Source organism: Nylanderia fulva, unplaced genomic scaffold (genome assembly GCF_048542155.1).
Source record: "Nylanderia fulva isolate GAGA-0341 unplaced genomic scaffold, ASM4854215v1 Scaffold4, whole genome shotgun sequence".
Classification (NCBI taxonomy): domain Eukaryota; kingdom Metazoa; phylum Arthropoda; class Insecta; order Hymenoptera; family Formicidae; genus Nylanderia; species Nylanderia fulva.
In genome coordinates this window covers 2,682,987-2,709,488 of record NW_028190476.1, presented here as the reverse complement: position 1 = coordinate 2,709,488, position 26,502 = coordinate 2,682,987, and the positions used below count along the sequence as shown (strand labels likewise).

Below are 26,502 nucleotides of genomic sequence, written 5' to 3'. Positions count from 1 at the left end.
AATGACCGTCACAACAACTAGATGTCAGAGACGTATGAATTCGCCGAATTAGTAATCATCTAATAATTATACTAATTAGAAGCTTTAATTAGGAATCCAAAATCAATGGAAATGGTTTGACGTTACAAATGGTTTGTAGATACCTAATTACCAATTGGGAGCAATTAAATCCCTATTCGACGTTCACTGCTTCGTTTCATAAGCTATTCAGAATATAATTTGTGTGTGTGCGTATACGGGGCTATCATTTCCATAAGAGACAGATTTCTATAAAATGGAATTCGTACAAGTATGAGCATTTCATCTCTGTTACTTTTCCGTATAAAACATATTATTGTAATGTTGTTGTGTGCATTGTCATTTGTCGTTTGTCGTTTTTCGCTGCACGCCTCGTTTATTTCTCTTCAATTTGTGAAGAAAAACGAGTTTATGGAATGAGTTTCGATGTATTCTCTAATAAAAGCGGTCAATTATATGTCGCGATCGAGTCCAGACCTAAACCAATAATTACAAACTCGCGGTTCATAATTCTATGTAAATTATTCATTAACTCTCTCTTGAGAATAATTTACAGTTTAATTGATTTCGAACTCAATTAACGTTTTGTGCTCCCCACACTGTGGCTGTAACTGTGTGTCACGGCCAAAATTCTGAACAGGTATGTTTACACAAGTAATTTAATTATTGGAAAGTAATCCACAGTTTACTCTTTCCAAAGATATCAAATATGTAACATTCTAAAAGACTTTTAGATCAACAAATAGAAAAAATATTAAAAGGTTTTTTAAAATTAATGCATGTGTTAGATGAAATGTTCATTATCAAATAATTAATAAGAATAAATGTTAATTATACAACAATTAAAAAAGAAAAAATATTAAAAGATTTTTAAGAATTAATGCATGTGTTAGATAAAATGTTTATTATCAAATAATTAATAAGAATAAATGTTAATTATACAACAATTTAAAGAAACTAAAATTCTATATGCTTTAATCAATAAAACAAAGTACAGAAATTAACTGCATGTATAATATAAATCTTTCTCAGATATATATCGCGTAGTTGAAGTTTCTTTATTCATTAACTGAATTATTATTAATATTCTCGGTGTGTTCTTATTCTTAGGCGATTTTTAACATTCCTGACCAAGTGGTGCAATAAATGGCTCGTTGCAATTCAGATGAGCGCCGTTGCAATTTGTGGAGCGATGCACAGTTTGCCTTCAGAATAGATCTGAGTACTTAAAGGTACCGGGAAAGAAAAGAATTCGAATAAATGAATTAATGAATGACTGACCGAATAAATAGGACCTTTAATGGAACGAGTCGTTATATATATATATATATGTATTGTAATTGGCCGTCAAATTGCTGGTAATTGCTTTTGAGCATTAAAACATACCGAACAATGATGTAGAATGATGCAAATGGTAATTATTGTATTTATGCAAAATACGATAATATTTATAAAATTAGATAATTTGATGTTCATTATTTATTTATTTGAAAAAGCAGAAAAATGTATATGAGTCGACAAAATAATTATATTATTTTATATAATAATAATTATATTAATTATTATTAGTATAATATATAAAATTGATGAGATAATTGAAAAAAAAAAACAATATATTCAGAATGCTGGAAAGTTTTTTTATGACAAAACTGGTTCAAATGTTTTAATATCGCGAAACCTCAAAGAGAATCAAATAATTATAAATAGTTTTATAAAATTTCAATTTATATGCATTAGCTATTGAGATACATATACAATACTAAAAATGAGATTGAAGAAAAAAAAAACAAAGTTGGTTTAATTTTAAAGTTTTAAGAGAAATTGATTGTACATGTACCTATATATAAAATAATTGAGAAAAAGTTTTTCACCTTTGCAATACTCTATCTTGATTATTCATACAATAATTCTATAAAGAAATGACAATAGAATAATTGTTGCCAATATTACTATATTTTTGTTCTAATATCTGATTCATTCGATTTAAATTTATTTTGCCTTTTGTTACATCGACGGACTTTTAAATTTGCCTTTTCTACGCGTAGTTGACGTAATACGAATATATACGAGGCACAAAGAGTTAATTGCGTCCCACGCGGCATACAAAGGAAGAGCATCGCATAACCATCGAGTGCAACGAGCGGCTTCATACCGGGAATCCTAACGAACGAGTTACGTTTGCTATGTAAATTGAATGCAACGGGCGCGTGAAAGTCTACGACAAAGATTAACTCAAGTTGAGAATAACGAGTAAAATATAAAGCCGTCGCTCTTCTGCCGCGTCTGAACATGTCAATATACATTTTTTCATCGTGTGGTCACAATAAACTTTTAGAATTACAAAGATTGTGAACACGACTACGTTATAATGTGGTATAATATTAATAAAATATTTTATATACTTCGTGATATTTGATTTCGTTGTTTACTAATGAATGTTACAATATACACTTGCACAACAGAGAATATAAAATTGAAATTAAACTGGCTGGAAAAAACATATTTATTAACTTGTATTTGTATATTTAATAAACATTATTAATTAATGCCATTTCAGTATCGAATCTCGAATCGACAAGAAATAATGATATATCAAAGTATTTTTATTAAAAATATTGCGATATGTTAAATTAGATAGCCGTTAGATATTATCGGATCCCTTTGAGTTTACGCAGAAAATTTCTTCGAGTAAAATCGGAAACCAAGGGGAAAATCGCGAAAAATACCTCGCAGATGTCTTTGCTGCAGTGAAAACACGTTCGCGGAAAGTGAATTGAAAAGAGCACTTGGCTTTCACCGATAAACAGAAAGAGAAGTAGTTTTCAAATTCAAGTGGGTCGTCATAAAATAATGAGACGGGCGATAAAAGTATACGTGCAATAAAATCCGTGCTTTAACGTAACTCGTGTATTTTGTGTTTTCTTATCCGATATTTTTTTTCATCTGCATTGGAACTCAGATTTATACGTAGCTAATCTGGAAAATCCCAGACTCTTATGTCGTATAAAACGCGATTTGAACTATACGTTACGAACAATTAATCAAGACAAAAATGGAAAATATTTTTTAAATCTCTCGAAGCATAAAGATATCCTCGCAACGGTCGCCATAATTTTTAAGATAATTATAATCATCTGACAAAAAGTCACCAATAGGAATTTATCAGTTTCTAGCCAGCAATAATGAAAATTGAATACTTTTTTAATGAAAAAGGTAAATTTGACTATAAATATTTTTTCTAACATACTGAATTATAAAGTTTAAACTACTGTGTATATATATATAAATCAGTCTTTATAAATTATTTAATTATTACTCAAAATAAAGATATGTAACGATAAAGTCAAGATAAAAAAAGCGAACATAATACTATTTCAGCATTGTGAATTATCAATACGGAAAATACGAGATAATCGTTCGATAAAATCCGCGACATTCGCGATATTCATTCACGCGTTGAACATCGATGACGGTAGACCGATAGCAGAAGCTCCTTTGGCGCAAGTCGATTTCGCGCGGATCACCGGATTCCTTTCAGTAAACTTGTGCTGCGCGACATCCTTTCGAAGGCGTCATGAGGGTCTTATCCGAGCGTGATAGGAACGAAAATGGTGCTGCGAGAGTGGTTCTTCCCGGCTCGAGCTTTACGGATGAACGACTATGATTGATTGTTGCGCTGTCATTACCGGTCACGAAGTTTTCGGCAGTGCCATCCCATTCACGAAAAAGCTGTCGAAATTGCGCGCCCGTTGTCGGCGCCTCATTATATTTCTCTTTCCCTCTTTCTTTCTTTCTTTATCAAATTCAATCTTTGCAACCTTCTTATCAAAGGAAGGTAACGCTTTCACATCTAAGGACTTGTCGATACATGTATAAGATGGGTCGTACTTTCTAAGAGGTTGCTTCTCAAATCGACCAGTTTCGCCTCTCAATAGGAATGGACGCACATGGCATAACAACGTTTCGAATTGTGAATAAAAACCGAAATAAGTAACGAAATGTCGTATTTTTTTTTAAACCGTCCCTTCAACATTTTTTTTCATTTTATATTCTATGTAGACCGGTTCTCAGTTTTTTGTAAATGCATAAAATTGTGGATGTTAAAATGATGTTGCAAGAGATACATATTTGTATGATTTTGTCAGAGTAACAAAATCCATGTTTTTCTTTTTTTTTTTTTTATATACAATATTTTATATATTTTATATATTTTTTTTTATATATATTATATTTATATATTTCTCAATTAAAACAAATATTAGGGATTAAGACATAAAAATTAAATTGATGGAAACGAAATTGAAGATGAGAACTAAATCTTTTTCTATCGATCAATTTGTGAAATACTTCTATAAAACGCTTAAAATAACTGTAGTTACCTTGAAAAGCCGCAAGATATTGGCCACCATGATAGAAACCACGCTAAATGCGGCGCCTATCACCCCTGATACTGGCTTATGAGGAACATAAATTGGAGTCTTGTTATTTTCGCATTTGTACTCCGATATATCCTGAAATAAATAAAAAATGTTAAAATACTTTACCCGTTTTGCAAAATAACAGTATATTATATACACACATACACACACACACACACACACATATACATATACAAATATATATATTTGAAAACCATTTTCTGCTTTTAATAAAAACACATATTTTAAAATTTTGGACAAAATCAAAGTGCAATTTCTACAATAATTTGCGCTTTTTGCCGCCCTTAGGCGACTATATTATTTGCTGACCACGTACACCCACGATCCTCCCTAAAATCTCAATATCTGGTATTCATGTTTTTTTCGATTAGGGTCAAATATATTGTGAAAGCAATATCGGGAAAAAATTCAGTAAAATACATTTGTATTTATATTGTGTAGTGTAGATGGAAAAGAAAGTAAAATATGTTTTTAGAACAAATTAAATACTCGTAATATATTATATTTAATTTGTCTGCGTATGAAAAAGAAGGAATAATCCGTTTAATTATTTTAGTAGTGGGAAATTATTTTAGACTTTGCGACATATCTTTGTCACTTAATAGAGAACGTTCCTGAATTGCCATGTTTTTGATTCTCCTCCATTCAAAAGAAGATTTACGAGTATAACTGTCACGAATGAAATTCAGCGACAAAGTTACTATTCGTGTGCGACTCAATCACACACACATACACACACACACACATGTTTGGTAAATCCTTCCGAATACAGACTATACACATGACGTTCTACAGTTCGCAATTAAGGAATTCCGCTATTTCAATTCGGTATAGAAGCACACTTGCTATTATTGTGCGTCGGATAATCGTGCCATATCACTTCCACTGCTTGTTACCAAGTAGTCTATAAATAAACAATTACGAGAGGACTGCCCGCTAATAGAATTAATCCTTTGTACGAGCTTCGATAATATAAAATAATGATTTGGTTCACATTGTAATGACACAAAAGAAGTCAATTGAATTACATTAATTGTTAAATTGCGACCTTTCTGATATTTGTAATTTCATATAGTCTTTTAGAAAAAGTTTACATTTATTTTCCTTATTGTACATAATCCAAAATGTTGAAAATATGAGATAATTTCAAATATTAATGCACTTGAAAAAAAAAAAAAAAAAAAAAACAGGAAAAGAGAAAATTTATGAAAATTTATTGTAAACGGTTATAAACATTCATGAGCAAAAGCAATTTGTAATGCTTCTTGCAAAATTACAAAGTTCTCATATTTGTTGCACAAATATGTGCAAGCAATCATCATAAATAAGTTGAAACGTGCGAATATAATTCAACGCAAATCAGAAGAAACTCGCACCGTATTACTCAACATATGATAACGAAATACAACGCGAGTTTAACAGAAGCAAACTTGTTGTTATTTAACACGTAGTTTGCACTGCGCGTTATAACAACTCGTCCAGTAATGTTTTCAGAACCAATTAGATTCTGCTGAATGTAGCTTTTGAACGGACCAGCACACGGTTGAACTCGGTGTATTCAAGCACCTCCTCTTCTCTTCACAGCAACGGATATGTTTCGTCCCTCCGTGATCTTATCGTTAATCCCTTAAATATCCGGCCATTTAGAGGGAATCGCGGTAAACGTATTACGCCGCTTAATACTTAAGCCGTTGGGAAAATATTTTTAGAAGTCTGCAATCCGAGAATTTTTCAACGAAGAAGAAGATAAGGGATAATTTTAATATAGTTTGATAAGTTTATGATAGAAGCTGAAGAGAATTTTTTAAATAAAAGCTTAAACATTTTTTATCATTTTCATCGATCCTGACATTACAAGCCGTTGATTTTTTTTTTATTTTATTAGCTGAACTCTCCCTTTCTCTCTCTCTCTTGCAATATTTGGTGAATGTTTTATCAGTGACATTGCACATGCAATCAATCGCTCACTGAAACTAGTTTTCGCGAACGAAATTTATGTAACAATTAAATTTGATTGATTTTCGAATTTATATGTCCGAACGATTTATATTTACAATTGAATTTCACAAATTTAATTCGTAAACTTGGCGAGGTTTGTCATCACGAGATTTATCGTACATTTCAACGTAACTTGCGGAAACGCGTATTCGCGAAGTTTTTTTAGGGAAAAACTTGAGGATACTATTCCTCGACATGCTCAAATGATTTAAATATAGTGAAGCAAACGGATGCAGCAACGCGTTGTGTATTTCTATGAGGATGCACACGATTGCATATAAATGCCGAATGCATCGCGTTGCCACTTCAGGTTATTTAAATATCGCATGTGTCTCCAGCGAACTCATGACATATTAATGTAGTTTTTTTTCCAAAGATATAACTTGCCCTGTGTACGTACATGTGTGTATTACCGTAACGGAAACATTAAGCAGCGTAAAATGTGTCGCCACGAGGAGAAAAGGAGATAGCGCATTTATGAATACATTACGCACACGTTGGAAATAATCCATTTCGCGTTATGAATAAATGAATATTTCGTCCACGCTCATTTTATCGATTATTTATGTAATATTACAACGTAATAATGGTAACACTATTAAAAAATTAATTCGTCAATCAATAAATGTCGCTTATATCACGACAGAAAAATGTAATGTGCACGAGTTGTATTATATTATCGTTATCATTATTAAAAAATAATATGCGTGTACTGACCAGTACTGAACCAATGCACTTTTATTCGGTAAATAAATTAATAGATGTAAATCAAAATTTGCAAATATATTTTATTCTTATTAAAAATATTGTAATTATTTAGATGAAAGCGTTAATAAAATATAATTATTTTAACAGATTATTGCCCTATATGACCTACAGTCAAATGCATAAAATGCATATATAATAATATGAAAATGTAAACAGATATAGAAAGATCAAAAGAGAATAAGAGAGAGTGATATTAAAACATAATTTATACCCGTGCTCTAAAACATAAATTAAAGCGTCAAAACTTTGAAGATTAAAATTTTTAATTATCCTTATAAAAAGTTTTATAACTATTAGTATGAAGATATAATAAAATTTTTAATTTATTGCTATCGATCAAAAAAATTCGTCATAGTCGAGTAAATAATTCTTTCGTTGGTATCGCACAAAATGTCTTTGATATTCTCAAGTGCATAATTTATGATTATCATCCATCCTGTATGTGTGTGTCTATGTTATTCGAGTATCGGTTATGTTCGACATGATGAATGAGCTGTAAGATACAGAAAGCTATCAGTCGGCGAAACGTGTGATGGCTCTTGAATCATTGGCATCGTTCCAAAATGTTCGGCATCTTGAGTGAGTTTTGAAGGAGGCTGAAGGAGCCAGAAAAAGAGATTCGTACCTTCGGATCCATAGATCTTCGTTCAAGACGGCGCGTTCTTTTAGCGAGATAACCGTTCCCGTTCGAACGTGAGAAATAAATCCAAACATCGGATTTGAGCATGCATTATTCACGACTGAGAAAGATGTATCCGGTCCAAGGAAAGTAGAAAAGACGAATTTTTTTGATCGATAGCAATAAATTAAACGTATTCGCAATATCGTCACCTATATTTCCAATAGATTTTATTTAAAAAACTTATGTATTTTAAATGTATCTTCAAACAAAGGAATTAATTATAAAGATTTCCTAAAGGAAAAATAAAATAATATTTGAGATTGTACAAAGAATTTGTTGAAACATTTGCTCAAATATGAAAAGATGAATATGTCACAATTTCACGTATGTATAGACATTTTAAGATTTTAGAATTATAAAGTATTTATAGAAATAATTTACATAGATGTGTGTATACAAATTTATGTACATACATAGGCTAAATTAGAAAGAAAAGTTCAACTTTTAATTCAATAATAAATTACTTTTCATGCGAATAAGAATAACTTATTCCTAAGAGTTATATACATATATGTATGTGTATATAACACTAAGAGAGAATAAATCAATTTAAAGACGATTGTACAACGATAATTGTGACAATGCAAGATCGATGAATATTGCACACGCAAAAGTATACTTTTATAAAAATCTACGATTCCCACTAGTACTTCATGATTTACGATTCTCATGTGATAACTGTTCCCAGGAGCGCAGTCGCAGCATTGAATGGGAAGCAAAGGCAATTGCTTGTCAGGAGACGCGGAAAATAAATGGCTTCCAGCAAATGTCACCTCGCGCAAAATCCAAAGGTGGGACTTTTGGCAATTGCGCGGATGCGAAGGTGATTCTTCAAGACCAAGTGCAATGTGTCGCTCAAACGAGATAACGCAATCCAATTTTGCGGTCTATGCGGAAAGCTATTGCATCCGGCGACTTTCTCTCGATTATTCGCAAAATTAAGGGAATAATTAAAACTTGTAATATGATAGAGTATAATTAAACATGATAAAAGACGATATTCTCGCATCCCAATTAAAGTAAAACGAGAGTTTAAATCTGTAAAGATTCAGATTTATGTTAATGTATTGAAATCTTTTAAAATGTTTCATCTAATATTTCAATCAATCTTTATGTAATATATTCACAAGAATTTAAATAATATTTAATACTAATTAAAAAGTTTTTTCTTTTCTATCTTTCGTTTTTTCCAAGTAATTTACCAAGCATAATATTTTATTTGAGTTATTCGATATATTAAATCTCGTTAAAATTTTAATTTAAAATTTAGAATGCAAGAGTTTGTATCTGTAACACTTCGTGCTACAAAATTATATTTATTTACAGATTCTAGATGTTAAGCAGTTCAATTTTACATTAAATTTTAAGTAATAAAAATAAATATTACTGAAGTACGATTTGTACGCAATTCTATGCAATATAGTAAAATGTCAATCCCAATTTCTTTCTGGCGTGCAGAATTTATACCGTACTTCGTTCCTCTGAGTATTACGTTGCCTGCGGCGACGCAGACTTCTCTCTTTCAAGTTCGCGAGATAAATTCTCGACGTGAATAAAAAGCAGTCGGAAGGGAGAGTGACTTTTATGAATTTACTACGATTCCATGAATCTTACTCAAGCAAAAGTGCTACTTTTCACGATACATTCCATGTTGAAATATTTCTCAGAATATTCCGATTGAAAAGAAATCAATAATGATGAAATTGTTTGTACATTTTATAATGTAAACACATTGTACAATCAATACCGCAAGATTATCTCTTTACATTTCTTCTTTTCAGGCGTTTTATATACAAAAATAAATCAAACAATTTTTATATATACTCGTATCGGTTTGTTAAAAACACAACTTAATTAAACATAAAGTTTTTATATACAAAATAATTTACCAAATATCAAATTTTTCTGATCTAATCAACTTTTCAATTTACATTTTTAAACAATATTGTATATCTATAAATTGAATTGAGAAATATGCATGACATATAAACTTTTAGAGTATTGCACTAGCCCCACACGTTGAATGAAAGTTTTTTCATCGCACGAAATACATACATTCGCGCTCGAATCATGAAATGTAAAACTTTTCGTCAAAAAGGAAAATATCATACGTAACGGTGAAAGCAACATAGTCCTTAGAATTATTTTCTCCCGTAACTAACTACAGTTTGCCAGCGCACTTCGTGAACGTTCTGTCCTATATCACGTTCAGTTGGTACGTACGTGACTCACTATTAGAGACGTTGCCCTATCTCGCTAGCGCACAGTTTTTCCGTGTAAAGTTTTGCCGATACGTTCCCGTGTCAATTGAACGTGGCTGGCATTACGTGAGCCGAGATGAAAGGCGAGTTCGACGGATACGAAGAACGTCTATCACCCTCGCGAATTCCGATCTGTTTTCTTCGGAATTTTGTCGGCTGCCCTTTTTACGCCCTTTTTACGCCCGAACCACATAATGGTTCTTATCGAGACGCTTCCTGCCGATGGTATAATCACGGTGAATGATCCTAATCCCTGCGCGCAACATCGGGATATCGATTTCTACCGTAATGCAATTTTAATACCGAGTGGATAAAGCTCTTTAGGATTATTAAATTTATGATATCCATTTTGTTCATAATAATTATAATTATTAACAACTCTCTGCAACTTTATTTTCGCAAATTTTTCTTCATTCTGCTTTTAAATTTTGTACATTTTCAAGAAATGCGAAACTTAAAAAATTAAAATTAAGAAAAGTTTTGCGTTGTAAATAATATTTTTTATTTATTTTATATGAAAGTTTACTGACATGGTAATTGAGAAAAATTTTGTATGAGATTTTATTCTTACTGACATAATAATTGAAAAAAATTTTGTAAAATACAAAAATATGCATTAACTGTAATAGTCACGCATGTAATTGTAAAAGCTTGATATGCTACGTTTAGAAAAGAGAAGTTAAGTTTCAAAGTTTATTTATAAAAATATATTTATTAAAGTTAAGTTTCAAAGTATTATAAATATATATTTAAGTTTCATAGTTTCATAAGTATATATTTTCATCTATTTTTTGTATCATTATGGCTGACATGTCTATCTTGTCAGAAATAGAGTGGCACTGTGACGATGCCTAATTCGGTTTTTTTTATTACACCTCGACTTCTTTTTCCCATCGATGTCACACACCGTGACAACGATCCAGAGAATCGCGTTTCGAGTCTTTGACCCTCTGTGAATCTACGGACTTTATTACGGCTCTTCGTCAACTCGGTCCGGCAGAGTAATAACGTTAGTTGCTGGCGTCGCAAAAATTCGTGGTCTGACTATCATTTGTCACACGATCTGACAAAAAAAAAAGAAATATATATACATATATATATATTTTTTTTGTCTATATATACACATATATATATATATATTTTTGTCTACATATACATATATATATTTCTTTTTTGTCTATATATACAATATATATGTACGTATGTGTATGTATATACATACAATATATTTACAATATATGTATAATATTTCACATTCTGTATATGACTATTAGCAAAAAAATTTATTACATTTGCGTTACGATCATAATAATATAAACGACACATATACATATAGACAACAATGCTTAACTTTTTATCATAATATGTTTTTCATAAATTTTTTCTAATATTATGTTGGAAAAAATGCAGAATTTTTTCCAAGTGCAATTTTGTATAAAATTGCTTCGACAACTTTCTCTGTTTTTTACATATGCTTTTTTTGTCGAAATTCTCGAGATTTCTTTTCCTCTTATATAGAAATTTATGTGGTTGGCCGTTTTCATGTTACAGATTTTACGTTGCGTGAAAAGCAACAATATAGCTCTTTCGTTTTCCGTTTCGTGTTTCGTGTTTTGTGAGCTTGCTTGCTTTTCCACAGTAAAAAACAGGGTCATTAATCAGTATCCTGAACAATATAGTATCCTATCATATATTTTCAAAGATAGATTATGATAAAAGAGAGGAATGTTGTGCAATTTTAATAGTAATAAAACAAAATTTTATAAAAGTCAAAACAATTTTTTAGAGAAATATAAAAAGACAAGTTAGTTTTAAAAATAGTATAAATAATGATTCAAATAGATATTGTATAATCATCTATGTAAAGAGATTAATGTATTCTTTTCAATTTGAAATTGACTAAGTATAAAATATATTATTTGAAAACATATAAACGAAAAAAATGAGTGTACAAATATGAAAAATTTTGACAACCAATAATACAACAAAATAACTTTTCTATATATTTATTTTATTCTGACTGCATTCGTTATTGCGCGAAGAAACACAAAAATATAAAAGTGTGAGATTTTTATGACTTGTAAGTAATTTAGAATTAATTTATTATGGAAGGAAATATATTTTTTCGCATCAATTGTGGTCAATTTAAATGAGATTACACCGAACCGAATACTTCTCGTCTGTAAGAAATTTACTTGGTAGAGTCCGTAATTTCCGATTCATATCAGATTCTTTCGCTGGCAGTCATCCGTATAGATATCAAAAAGTGCTAGCTGGCGAATTTCATCCCCTCCTTTTCTCTCTTTCACCCTCTTCGACACATCATGTTCTTTCGAGCTCGAGGTTAACTCAACCAAAGATCAATAAATAACTGGGAATAGTTTCTTTTAATTTACTAGTATTATATATAAGCTTTATATAAGCTAGAGTATTATATATAAGCTTTACATTCCATGATATATTAAGCATTGATAAAAAAAAATAAATATATATTTTTAAGTTAGTGTTTTTCATTATTCAATTGCATATCGCAACATATTAAATTAATGTATTATCAAAATTTTAGTAATTGCTTATTAATACTTCATCATAAATTATTCGAAACAATCAAGTCAATTATTTCCTCATTTAAATGATCAAATAATTAAATAATCAATTAAAATACATAACTAATAATTAAATTTAATTGCATAATAATCTTATTTCCTCTCTAATTATTGTATAAAACGAGTTTACCAAAGGGTAATTTTATTAAAAAATATAAAGAATATAAACATATAAAGAAATTATTATTTAAAAGAATATTTTATCTTTTTTGTACCACCAAGAAATAGAAAATTTTTGCATCATATATTTTTAATTTAGAGATCGCGGAATATTAATAACATCTTTTATTAACATTAGAATTCTTCTAATGTTTATAAAAGTCGTTAAAAACATATCAAGTACTCACTATAAAGCTTATCTTGCTATAAATTGAAATCTAACATCACCTTGTTGGTAACCGACGAACCGTAGTAGTAGGTAATAAAACTAAGCATAAAATTCTACTTAGCGCATAAATAGCTGTCGTAAAACTATATTCGTCGTATTGTGGCAGACGATTTCAAATAATTTTGGAGCATAAAGAACCGTTTAGTATGGAATGTTATTTAATAAAATACACGTTTATTCTTTCCTTCCTTTTGTGAATAACGTGCACTAAAAATAACATTACACTTTAATAACTTGTTGACCTAATTTTTCAGTATAAACACATGTATTTTTCAAAGTATTTGATTGAAAAGTTTTAAACGTGGAAAAATAAAATTGTTTACAAAAATATAAGAGATCTCTTTCGTTTGTTAATTTATTTATAATAAATTATTAATTTATAAAAAATTTATTAATTTATAAAATTTTTTATATCAAATTATTTAATATTAGAAATTACAATGAATTTTAATAAAATAAGCGAGTATTTTGAATCGAATGTTTTGGTAAGGAAAATAAAAATTAAAGTCCTAATTCTTTCAAAAATCTGCTATCAACATTCCTTATTTGAAAAAAAATACCGTATGCAATTCGATGAAGTTACAATGTAATATAAATTCTATATATAAATTCTATTAAATGTCAGTCCTTGGACGCATGGATTGTCATCAAAATGTCGTTTTTATTGAGGTTGACACAGGTTGGTCTAGACTTTACTGACAGCTGATATTTGATTCGTCAATTTCTACAACAAGATAGTTTTATGTAATATATGTATACACATGCATTGGTCAGTCAGGATGAGATATCGATTCCTGAATGATTACTAGACATGTGTTTTGAAAGATTATTCTGTCGTTTATATTTTTATATGTTTGTTTGATATGTTCAGAACACGCGCGCGATATAAAACTCGAAAACGATAATAATGTGAACTAAATGCGGGAAGAAAATAATGTAATTATGACAACAAATATAATGATAATCATCGATAATGTAATATATTAGTAATGAAATGCAGATTTATATACATATATGTATATAAAATATAATAATATATTGTTTGTTTATATCTAATTATAATTTAAATAATAATAAAAGAGATTCTCTAATTGGGTCTCCATATAATTTTATTTTTAATTTAGTTGTTAATTAAAATTGTCTTTATTTTTTCTCTCAAATGAAAAACTAGTACGGAATTCTCTCTTTTTATTCTTTTCTCCCTTCTTTTCATATATTATACATACACATATGTATATGTATATATAATTTTTAAAAAATTTGTCACATAAAACACGATAGAATTGTTGATAATTTCTGACACAATTGATGTAATTTCATTTTACGTTATGTACTACATAAATAATTGATTAAATAATTAAATTACGCAAATGGTAATATTTATTTGCTAAAGTACATTTGCTAAATTATTAGATAGAAGAGTTAATCGTATGATTGTGATGATTGGCAGTAATTTTCGGCACTTGAAGTGATTGAAGAGCGATAAGGAAGCGAATCGAATGAAGAACCATTACAATGATTGATAGTAATGTGTCGCGTTAAAATTCGATCGTACGCTTTCTTCATTTTTCACAGGCGCACGTATCATTTTTTCTTATTCTAAGTTTTTGTCGTTAAAATGATTTCTTGCACTTTTCCATGGTTATCAACATCGTCATCGCTAAAACGTCGGATTCGTTTAGCTTCTAAGTCGATAAAGTTGTTCGAATATTAACTTTAACTTAGCTGATTTTCTGCGCTACTGAATCTTCGTTATTTTCAGCTTATAACTCAATAGGATTTTTTGACATAATTATTGCGGTGTATATGTATGCATCTAATCATTTTAAAATATAATATATAATACTCTTTTAATCATATAATACATAATATAATATTCTAATATTGTATATAAACAAGAATATTAAACGTTAATATAGTTTAATAGTTAGAATCTGGATTATAAATTATGCAGATAAATAATATAATTCACTACAAACAAATGTTCTTTTTTCTATGCATTTTTAACATGCTTACTAAATGTATCGCAACGCGCAAGAAAGTCCTGCACTATAATTCTTGTCGCACTAATTAATATCGAAGTTCGGTACGGTGTACAAACACGAAAATAATTAAAAAAAACTAGTAAAAATCTCATAGAACTTTCCCCAATATATTTTTTTATAGTATGTGTATATGTATGTGACTGTAATGACAAAATTCGCACGTATGTAATTTAAGTTATTTTTCTCTTTGGAAGTAAAGATAAGTATAAAATATTATGAAATGTCGCGGAACACGTCTGAAATTTAATTTGATTTCTTTGACCAACTTAGAGTCGATTCTTTCTCAGCAAAAAGATTGAAATCATTTTGAGTTATGTCTTTAAAACTCTTTATATTTACAAGGGGAGTGCACGGCCTTTTCTTCACCGATTTTAACGAAAATTTTTTTATGTGTAGTACTTAATTAGAAACAAATTCTGTTAAAGCGAGAGAATGCGCTTCTCAAGCGTTCGTCTAAAAAAAATTATTATTGTAAATAATTAATAATTATTATTAAAAATTATTATTGTAAATTTATTTATGTGTTCAATTAATAGTAATATATTTTTCGTATAATATTAAATATTTCTTTATATTATATTTTTGACAGAAAGCATTCGAATTTTCTTTAAATATATGGAACAACATGTTAAAAATTAAATGCTAATAATTAAAAAAACTTTATATTTATTTATTAATGTTAAAAAATATTCCTAAAAACAAAAAAAATAAATTACACAAAAAAAAAAATAGTAACGGCTTAAGACATGCTGGCAAATCTTTAACATTTTTTTTAGACGAACGCTTGAGAAGCGCATTCTCTCGCTTTAACAGAATTTGTTTCTAATTAAGTACTACACATAAAAAAATTTTCGTTAAAATCGGTGAATTATTGCATCTTATACCTCTCGCATTTGAAAATCTCTCGTTTGCATTGAAATCTTTACAATCTCGGACCTTTGCTTTTAAATCCATATATACATATACCTCTGCATTCTCAAATTTTTAAATCTTGTTTAGGCAACATTGCAATTTTGTTTTGCGGCTCTCTCTGTCTCTTTCTCTTTATATGGAGGCAATTGGTCGGTGCAAGTGCGGAGAGAAAGGCGGAAAGTTTCTGAAATTGCATTCTGCAAGAGGTGACGTCATAAAACTTGCATTACAAGTTCTTGCACTACAAGAACAGCCGTCAGCGAAACTAGGTGGTTAAATCAAATATCGACAAAACATGACGAGTTCTCTTGTAACAACATGGGAATACAATGACAACACTAGGACTCTGCGAAACTTGATTTCACTGTTTTGAACAATTGCGCTCGGCTACTCTGTGGGTATGTGTGCGTATATGTGTATGTGTTTGTCAATTTATTAATATCTTCCTTTATCGATAAAATGTGCAACATATGCGTGACTCGTTCTTCGTTGTTTAAGTATTCGCGAAATTAATGTTATTTATATTAGTTCATTAAAAAAAAAAATTAAGAATAAAAATAATTTTTATAAACAAAATATTGTGTATGTGTGTACATATATTATTTAAAAAATAAAATAATTACTAGATATGTTTAATATGTCGATTAGTCTTTTAAAGCGCGAGCATCGAAACTTAAAGTCTTCGACAATATATGACGTTCAGATTTATTATTGTAGATTATAATGTGTGTGCATTGTTACTTACAATTATAGATTAATATTATTTACACTAATATTTGTCTAAATAAATATTTGTTATAAATGATCATAAACGTAAATAGACATTTTGAACGATTAATTTTTGTTTCCGTTATTTTCGATCGACTTATTGATAATAATTAAAAAATATATTTTAACAAAACAAAGAACTATTACTAGGTTCATTCTACTAATGTGCGAAACGTATAGAATGAAATTTCCTATTCTACTTGTTGAAAGTAACACTCTAGCAAAAATATTCACTATACTATTGCTTTTGAAACTTCGGAATAGTTTGATGAAGAAAAGAGAGCATTATCGAAAACCGATATCCATGCAAGGAAGGCAGACAGACTGTAATTACAAGACGTTACATGATACCAGTATACTTTGGCAAGCCATTAAGCAGTTTTTTTAACGTAACTCATAAAAACTGTTTCAATTTAATGGTTTTCTATAAATAGTACAGTTTCATCTATTTTGTGCGTTTACCTGAATGACTAGAAATTAATTATGTCTTACTGGATGTCTCATAAAAATTTTAATATTTCTTCTCTGTCAACAAATTTCATGTGCCTGAATGTTTCTTTGTGTTTGTTTAGCCAACCGTTATGCAATATAGCGTAGCTTTACTTCTAAGGTACATTGTAAGTAAGAGTGAATTCGTAAACACATCAAAAAAGAAAACTAATGTTGTTTTATTTATCTTCACTATCCAATGTAGATGCACAATAATAAATGCAACATATTTTCATATATAAATTTTAAAACAACTCTTTTCATTAAAAAGTTCAAAGACATTAATAGAAAATTTATATAGCAATATATAATGTTGATATAATTTATTATTATTATTTTGTTTAATGTTTGTGTGTGTTGTACACTGAAAAAAGCTATTGATTTCAAATAAATATGTATTTCAATAGTGCCATTGACACAATTTGTTTGAAACAAATAAATATTCATCTGTTTTAAAAAAGGGTTTATTCAAATAAGTATTTTTTCACGGCAAATCAATACTATTAGTTTTAAACAAATAGTGTTATGGCACTATTGAAATAGATATTTATTTGAAATTAATAGCTTTTTTCAGTGTATTATATATATATATATATATATATATATATATATATATATATATATTACATTTTCATACATTCAATAAAAAAAGTTGTTGCAAAATGATATTGGTAGATGTACTGATATATGGAATCATAAAACAATATCATTTATCAATGTCTTCTTTGAAACAAAGATGCTTTATTATAGGATAATTTATCATAGAACAATACAAGTTGTCCATATTAAAAGCATCTCGTTAAATATAATCCGACGGAAGCTCGCGGTAAGAAAGGAGTAGTATGCTGAACTGCGATAGTGTAATTAGTCTTATCCATTATCACGATTGATCGTGACGTAGCAAGAGGTGCGAGTCTTTATCCTCTTCATTTTCCGAGCTTCGCAAGTATATATACAATATATATATATATATATATATATATATATATATATATATATATGTATATGTAAAATATATATGTATATATATGCATACACATGCATGCATGTATCCATCAGTCATTCATCACTTTCTTACACGTATTTTCAATTTACTCATTCGCGTTTGCTTCATTAACATCTTGCTTTCAAGTGATATTATGCCCGACAATATATAATTTAAAATACTTTCAACGAACACAAACCCCCGTTCAAATTGTTATTAAATTTTGGTTTAATTATTGCTCAGTCCCGCGACTGAATATAAGGATAAAACGTACGACGAATCGAATTTACTTCTGTATAATATTTAATAATTTATGTCTTTATGTTATAAATCTTTTCACAAATATATTTCTAGTATAGAACTTATCTAGCTCTTATTGCCTTTTTATTTGTTGAATAAAATTTTCTAAAGAGCTGTTACAAATTATATATATAATGATGAAAATTGCAAATTGATATGAATAATGAGATCGAGGTCAACACCGTGGTAAAACGGCGATTTCGTGATAAATCGTGCGACCATTCCAGTGATTTCACCTGGTATGATGGGATCGTCATCAAGCAAATGACGTCGCCATCGACACTCCATTGGCTGTCCGCAATGTCGTTCTCTTAATGAGCAAAATATACAGTGACGCTATTCGCCACTGTTGAGACAAATTTATCGTAATTTTCGTCTCGGTAAACTTCGTCGTTAATAAAACTTAATTTCAGGGCATTTGTAATAGTCTATTAGATATCCTGAGCTGGGAAATACGGCAGTAGAAAAACTTTACATTATTACAGTGTCAATAAAAATAGAACACAACAATTTGTAATAATTTGAATAATGTATTGGATTACGCAAAAAGATATTCTATCACTTGTATTATTATCAATTATATTTAAAAATTTTGTTATACGATATTTCGTATATATAAAGTATTATATTTAATATCATATATAACTGTTTAATTGATAAATGAAAATTTACACATTGTTTTAAATAATTTAATTAATTTTAAAACTCGAGTACCTGATGACGAATTATTTTACTCATCACAATTATTTTATTTCACAAGTTAATTTTATAATTTTGTTTATTTTATATAAATGTAAATAATTTATTAATCTAAATTGATTTTTTTGACATTAAATGTTTCAATGGTTTTTCCCGTTATGTTCTGTTACTAAAATCTTCCGATAAATGTAACTTAATATCTAATACGCTATCGCAAATGCGGAAATCACAAGTTTGTAGACAAGAAAAATGGCTAGAAATTGTCGCGATAATATTATTTTATTTATTACTAAGATTACTTAAATAGTAAAGTTTACCATATATTTTATGTACGAAATTGTAAACATTTACAATTCCCATTGACGTTAAAACGCGGTAAGCTGTCCAACATTTGCCAGTAAATTTCGACATGTATTCAGAAGGTTGATAAACTAGCCTTCTCGAAAGTCCTCTGTTATCTGTGTATAGATTAATGAACAGTGCAATGCACCTGTAGAATTCCCTTCGTAACTTTGTGTTTCGTCCTACGAGTTGACACATAGTTACCGTAATCGAATTAAATTTCATCAGAATCAACGGGCCAGCATAGCGCGACAGTGATTGTTGAATAATATTTGATCAAGATTACACGTGATCGACATGATTACGAGTACCGATTTTCTATTTAATAAATTAACAGAATTAATAATTATATTGTAGTAGTATAACGACTGCCACTTTATAAATAATTGTATGAGAGATTATAGTGTTGATAGCATATTTATTACAAATTGGAATTTTTTCAATATTTTAATTTTTATAATATATTAAATTTTTTAATTCAAGGAAGGTTTATATACTTTTTTATATATCTGCATGCTTATTTTGAAATTGAAAAATCTTTATACTTTTGACGGACGATATGTATCTATATTAAACATTTTTATTTTTATATATATGTATATAGTTTACATATGTATATGTGAACTTTATGAATATAATATTTTTCAAATCTTATATTTTCAAATTTTTGCATTCAACAAACTAGACATCTTTGCCTGTTACAAAACTTCCTCTATTCGTTTCTTCACTTTATCCTAGAGTTCTTTCTCCTCTTAACTTTGACTCGTTAAACTCTTATAACTTTGAATTTTCGAATTTTCTTATCTTTAACTTTTGAAAGTTTGTTAACTATAACAAATGTATTCTCTCGTATATAGGATTTTTATAATGTAAACAATATTTTTTAAAGATTACAAAATATCTTTTATATATATTAAAAATATATATAAAGATATATTAATTTTTTTTAAATTTATAAAATATATTAAATTTTTATTAAAACAATCATTAATCCAAGCACAACCTGATAGCATGAAATTTATCACAATCCAAATTATATATTTGATATATATACAATCCTTTAATCAATTTATTTTTAATCGGTTCTCTCATTTAAAAATACGGTAGTACACTTGTAAATATATGAAGTATACTTGATATTTGTTATAATCAATGCATATGAATTTATATAATTACTGTATACTTTATATCAAATCATAAACTTTAATATTAAAATATAATTTAATAGTATTTTTCAATATAAAATCGTATGAGCTATATTTTTATCTGTGTAATCAAATGTTTTAAATGTTAAAGAGAGTTTGATTTAAAAAATTATGCACAAAACTGAAGGAGAAACTATTACGTTAGTTATAAAGTTACAATTTATCTTCCTTATTTCTCAACGCAATTTCATAACGCTAATTTAAAAAATATGAGTAGTTAATACATAAATTATGTTAATACATATGTTATGCTCGATAATTATTCAAAAAGCAATTTTAAAGAGTTGAATTAAGAATTGAATCTTAATTGAAGTTAAACTCAATTTCTCGAAACAGAACCAAAGACATGTGTGCGCATGTTTGCATTGTCGTGGTTCGTCTTCGTTGCGCTTTCCAACTGCAATTTCTCACAACTGCCGGAAATGCTGGCACTATGTTCGATTCACTCTATTTGTTTTCTCCTATGACTTCCGTTATTGATATATGAATAAAATTTGCTGAGGAAACCAATCGAAAATCAATATCTTTATATGACATTGCTCTGATAAATCATTAAGTTTTTCGTCGTACGTTCTTCATAAATCGTCGTCGTTCTTAAATCGAAAACAAAAAGATAAGCTATATATAGCTTCAGAAAATGTCTCTATTAAAGAGATTTCACGTGCCAAGATTGAAAAGAGCGTAAATCTCATTTATGAGATTTTCGGCACTTATAGCCTCTTTTATATCCCATTTTCAATTAAGTCTGAACTCTTGATTAAAGTTTAAAATAGCTCTTTGAATAACGACTATCGAGCATAATGAGTGCATTAATTTTTTGTAATTTTTTAATCAACATTGTGAAATTATTCATCATACAATGAGAGAAGTTCGGTTACTATTTATAACTTTTTCACTAACATAATAGCGTTTCACTGGATTCTGTGTCGCCTTTCTAATCAAGTTTCGTTACGCTTAGAGTATTATATAACGTTAACGAAATTTTTCACAGAGAGAGCATAAAATTGCGGACTATCGATTAACGAGAGTTCGATAAATAATTTCTGCGTCCTCGCTGTTCCATCAGGCTCATCCACACACACTTGACATAATAATTTAATCTATTTCCTTTCATTTCCGCCACCGGCGACCGACCCAGTTATAACCGCAAACCCTATTTAGTTACGTCATGACGCTGACGTCGTGGCACGTGATTTAGAAACGGACGGCCATTGTCCGCGAGACAGAATCAGGTCGATTTACAACGATTTTATTCGGATATCTGACGACAGGACATTTGATAAAAATTTGTACAATTTAATCTGACATTGCCTTGCGCAATGTAAGCAAAGTTGAATTGTATGAATTCAATTCTACAAAGTATCCGGGTAATATTTAGCTATATATATATATATATATATATATATATAGGAGATGCAGACAATATATTATAATTTGCTGACAGATCTGATATGAATTATAATAAAGATCACCCTTCTGCTGCTGTCTTTTATAACGTGTACAAATTGAAAATAAATTTAAATAGTTGTGTGAAATTGTGAAAATTCAAATTTAATTTATTAATCTTTCTGACTTTAGAATTTCAGGTTTTTAAATTTACAATATACAGAATGTCAAAACTCTTGCTTTATGAAGCATCGAAGCGGTTCCAACACAAATTCAATTTATATCGTGGAAAATTTCTCGCCAAAAATATTTCTAGAATACCCACCGGATTCTTCCTGCGGTCCACGATAGTGTGTAGCGTTATTGGAACATATATTATACACACGAAATAAGCAAGTAAACGAGATGGCAAGAACTTTTCTTCATGGGACTCTCGTGGGCAGTTTATTTTGGGAGCACAACTACATGAAAAGAAACTACTGTATAAAGAAATGCGTGAGAGATATATAAAATTTTAGAAAGAGAAAAATATAAACACATATATACAAGTATATATAAAAATATAAATAGATTATGTATATATATATATATATATATACACATAAATTTGTACGTATTATATATGTATACATTTGAGACTCATTTTTTCGGTCAGTCATCACGTGACTGGCAATCATGAAACACGTTTCTCCCTCGCACGACTTCAATCTCGTTTCTGTGAACGTTTGTCATTCCAAAAAGCAATTTGTTATATAAAGAATGTCTTGTATAAATGATTTCATCAAAATTTCTCAAAATAAGAAACTATTTCAAAATAGAAAATTGTATGTTTTATATTAAATGCTATTGCTTATTCTTGGAATTTATCGTATTATTATGTTCAAATATTATAATCCAGTTGCAATAATTTCGCTTTTGGCGCTATTAAATATAGGATTTAGGAATTCAATTTCATGGGTATATTTGTGTGTGTATTAACTTTACCTATATGTAACTATATATGAAAGAAGAAATTTTTATAGTTTGCATTAAGTTGTTGTATACTGTAATTTTAATTAAATTGTGTACCGTAAATACTTTTCTATATTGTACATGTATACACCCCTCCCAAACGTAGTCATTTATAAATACAATTTATCATATTAATGCAAGCGCCATTTTTCAATTTTATATTAACTTTTAATACTTTAAAACTTGCCAAAAATACATTTTTTTTAATATTAGTATTATTTTTCTTGAGATTAGTTTTATTTTTCTTCGGGTTAGTTCTATTTTTCCTAATATTAGTTTTTAATATTAGTTAATTGAAAAAAGAGAAATCACTGTAGTAATTCCTTCCCAGAAAATTAAAAAAAATTTTTACTGCTCTGCATTTAAGCATTTAAATAATTATAAAAATTTTTTTACATAATATATATTCAACTTAATTATATTTATTCAAAAATGTTATTATACAGTATTATATTCAAATTAGATATTTCACAATGAAGGTTTAGTTTGCGATTGCAAGACAATCGCGATTTCAGAAAATTGAAATAGGATCAAATTCAAAACCTCTTTAATTTGCCTTTTTTCCATTTCTCTCGAATTTGTGATATATAATTTATTCTATAAATATAGATTGAATTTTAATTTTTAACGCAGCATTCGAGCAACGACTCTAACGAGTGTCGAAAAATTCAAACGTCAATTTCTTTTATCTGCTATTCTGAGAACGAACATTTTCTTTCTCGACGTCTACACGGTGTCTCGAACAAAAAAGAATGAAATGTTGCGAATAAGAATAGCAGAAATGTTACATTACGTAGATATAATTAGTCGAAGAAAATTGTATAGATGCCTCTCTCTCCTCTATTTTTTTTAGAGTGTCACAATATATTTTAAATATAAAATTTTCTCTGAAAATTTTTTTTATTTTTTTATTTCATATTTTTTAAATAGATAGAATAAGCAATTTTTCTATTTTAAATGTATAAATAATTTTGAAAATTTAATTCGTTATTTTATAAAATACCGAATAGTATTTTCTAATTTAAATATTTTTATAACAACAATGCTATACATTTTATATGTCAAATATTATTTTGATTATGCGTAATCTGCATCAATAAATTATTTTAGGAAGTTCAATAAGAGGTATAATATATATAATTATAGAAAAAGACACAGAACATTTTAATAGCCACATTAAGTGCACCGGTAGCATAAATATTGTTAAGTACATGAGTCAAATTTAAAACACTTATTTCCATTCGCTCTTTAAATAAATAGTTGTATATAAATGTTTCGTATAAATTCGAGAGACGTGAAAAGAGACAAATTAATTAAATTTTGGACATAGACAAAATTTAATTACTTAAAAGTGATACGTAAACTTGATTGTTCGGAAAATATTATAATTATTAATATTTTCTTAAATTCATGATTAACAAAATAATTTTAATTCTAGCATTAATATTGTAGTAATATATACAATTTTATGATTTTATTTTTAATATGTCAGAAAATTGTTTTATATTTCTAAATTGCAAATATGAAAACGCAATATACTTTTTTATTATATTCTTAAAAATAACAGTCAATCATTATTTTCCGAACAATGTAACATAAACAAAAAATAAACTCACATTGCGTTGAGTCGATTAGCTAAACCTCTCTGCTTTAATCTATCCCCTTTAATCTTCCACTGCTGCTCTGCTATAATCCCATATGGTTTGACACTGACCACTGCACTGTTTTTTCTATTGTATTTGCAATAATTATTTATCGCACTTCACTACACACAGATGCACTTCGAAACAAACGGACGATACGAAAAAAATAAGATCACTCGCGAATGCATTCGGCACTTTCGATCCCGCTCGATCACGTTCGATTATCATATCGCATTCGCGAATAAAAATTGTACGTAATAAAAATTCGGACTAATTAATATTATATATATATATATAATAGAAATTTAGCGAGTTAAAATGATAAATATATAATAGAAATTTGGCAAATCAAAATTTAAAACATAATAAAAATTGCAGAATTAAAATTATGTACAAAATGAAAATTCAAGAATAAATTATCTATACACAATAAAAATATGTACATAATAGAAAAATTCAATAAATTAAAATTATTTACATAAAAGAAATACGGTAAATAAATAATCATGTGCATAATAGAAATTCAGCAAATTAAAATTATATATGCACATAATTCGGTGAATGAAAATTATACATACATAATAGAAATTCGATGACACAAACATAAAATTATGTGCATGATAGGAACTCAAGAAATTAAAATAATATTAAGTTTAACCGCAAATTGTAAAACTGTAAAATGACTTGATTAATTGTGATTTAAACCGCGAAGCAAAATTTCGAGGCAACCAACCAGCATCGCGGAAAAGAAGCTTTGATACTTCGATTAAAATTAAATTCACTCAGTTAACATGTCTTTTTTAAAGAAAGGATACTATGATATTCATAGTTTTATTATATGGATCATGTACCATCCTTGGCAACAATTTATATTAAACCATCACACTCAAGGCGATCTTATCACACATGAAAAACCACGTTCGTCTACCCTGTATATAATAGTGTACCCTGTATAATAGTATGGGCCAGCTGACAGCTGACTTACAGTAAATAAAGGGAGAAAAACCGATCGATCGATCGGTGTGTCTCCTCTTGAGCGACCTCAACTAGAGTAGCTTGATCTCGAGTAGCTGTGTACAAAAAGCAGTTTGTATTCACCTTCGTTACGTCAATAAATATTTACCTTGTTTTCATCCGCCATCGACATTCGTTGTAATCGCGAGTGCAAGGATCGCACGTAGATCGATGAAGAGAATCACACGTCACGAACGAAACCAACTCGCTCTCATTTAACGCGACCGAACGATAAATATTTACGGACTTTTCCATCTTAATTTGCGGCGCCATTGTACTTTGTAATATTTGTAACGAGGACGCGGCGCACTGATTTAGATTCATCTCGTGGATGTATAATTTTCATCGTACATATTTATCGTGCGTCCCACGCATTCGAATGAATCTCAATAATAATGGAGTTTTAATTTTATTGAGTTACCCAGAACTATAAAATGTCTACATGATTTCTCTATTATTTAGGTGTAATAAAATAAATAAACTTTGATTATATTGATTTTAATCTAAATTCTCTTGATATTAAAAATTAAAAATAATCTATTG

At 28.7% G+C, this 26,502-nt stretch overlaps 1 protein-coding gene across 1 annotated transcript in view; it reads right to left on the bottom strand.

Annotated features, from left to right (window-relative positions):
- The window catches only part of LOC114938014 (metabotropic glutamate receptor 8), a 121,140-nt gene that overhangs the window by 56,639 nt on the left and 37,999 nt on the right, over positions 1-26,502 (bottom strand). The window contains 1 exon segment of the mRNA XM_029311727.2: positions 4,398-4,529. Coding sequence (XP_029167560.1) covers positions 4,398-4,529 — 132 coding nt within the window.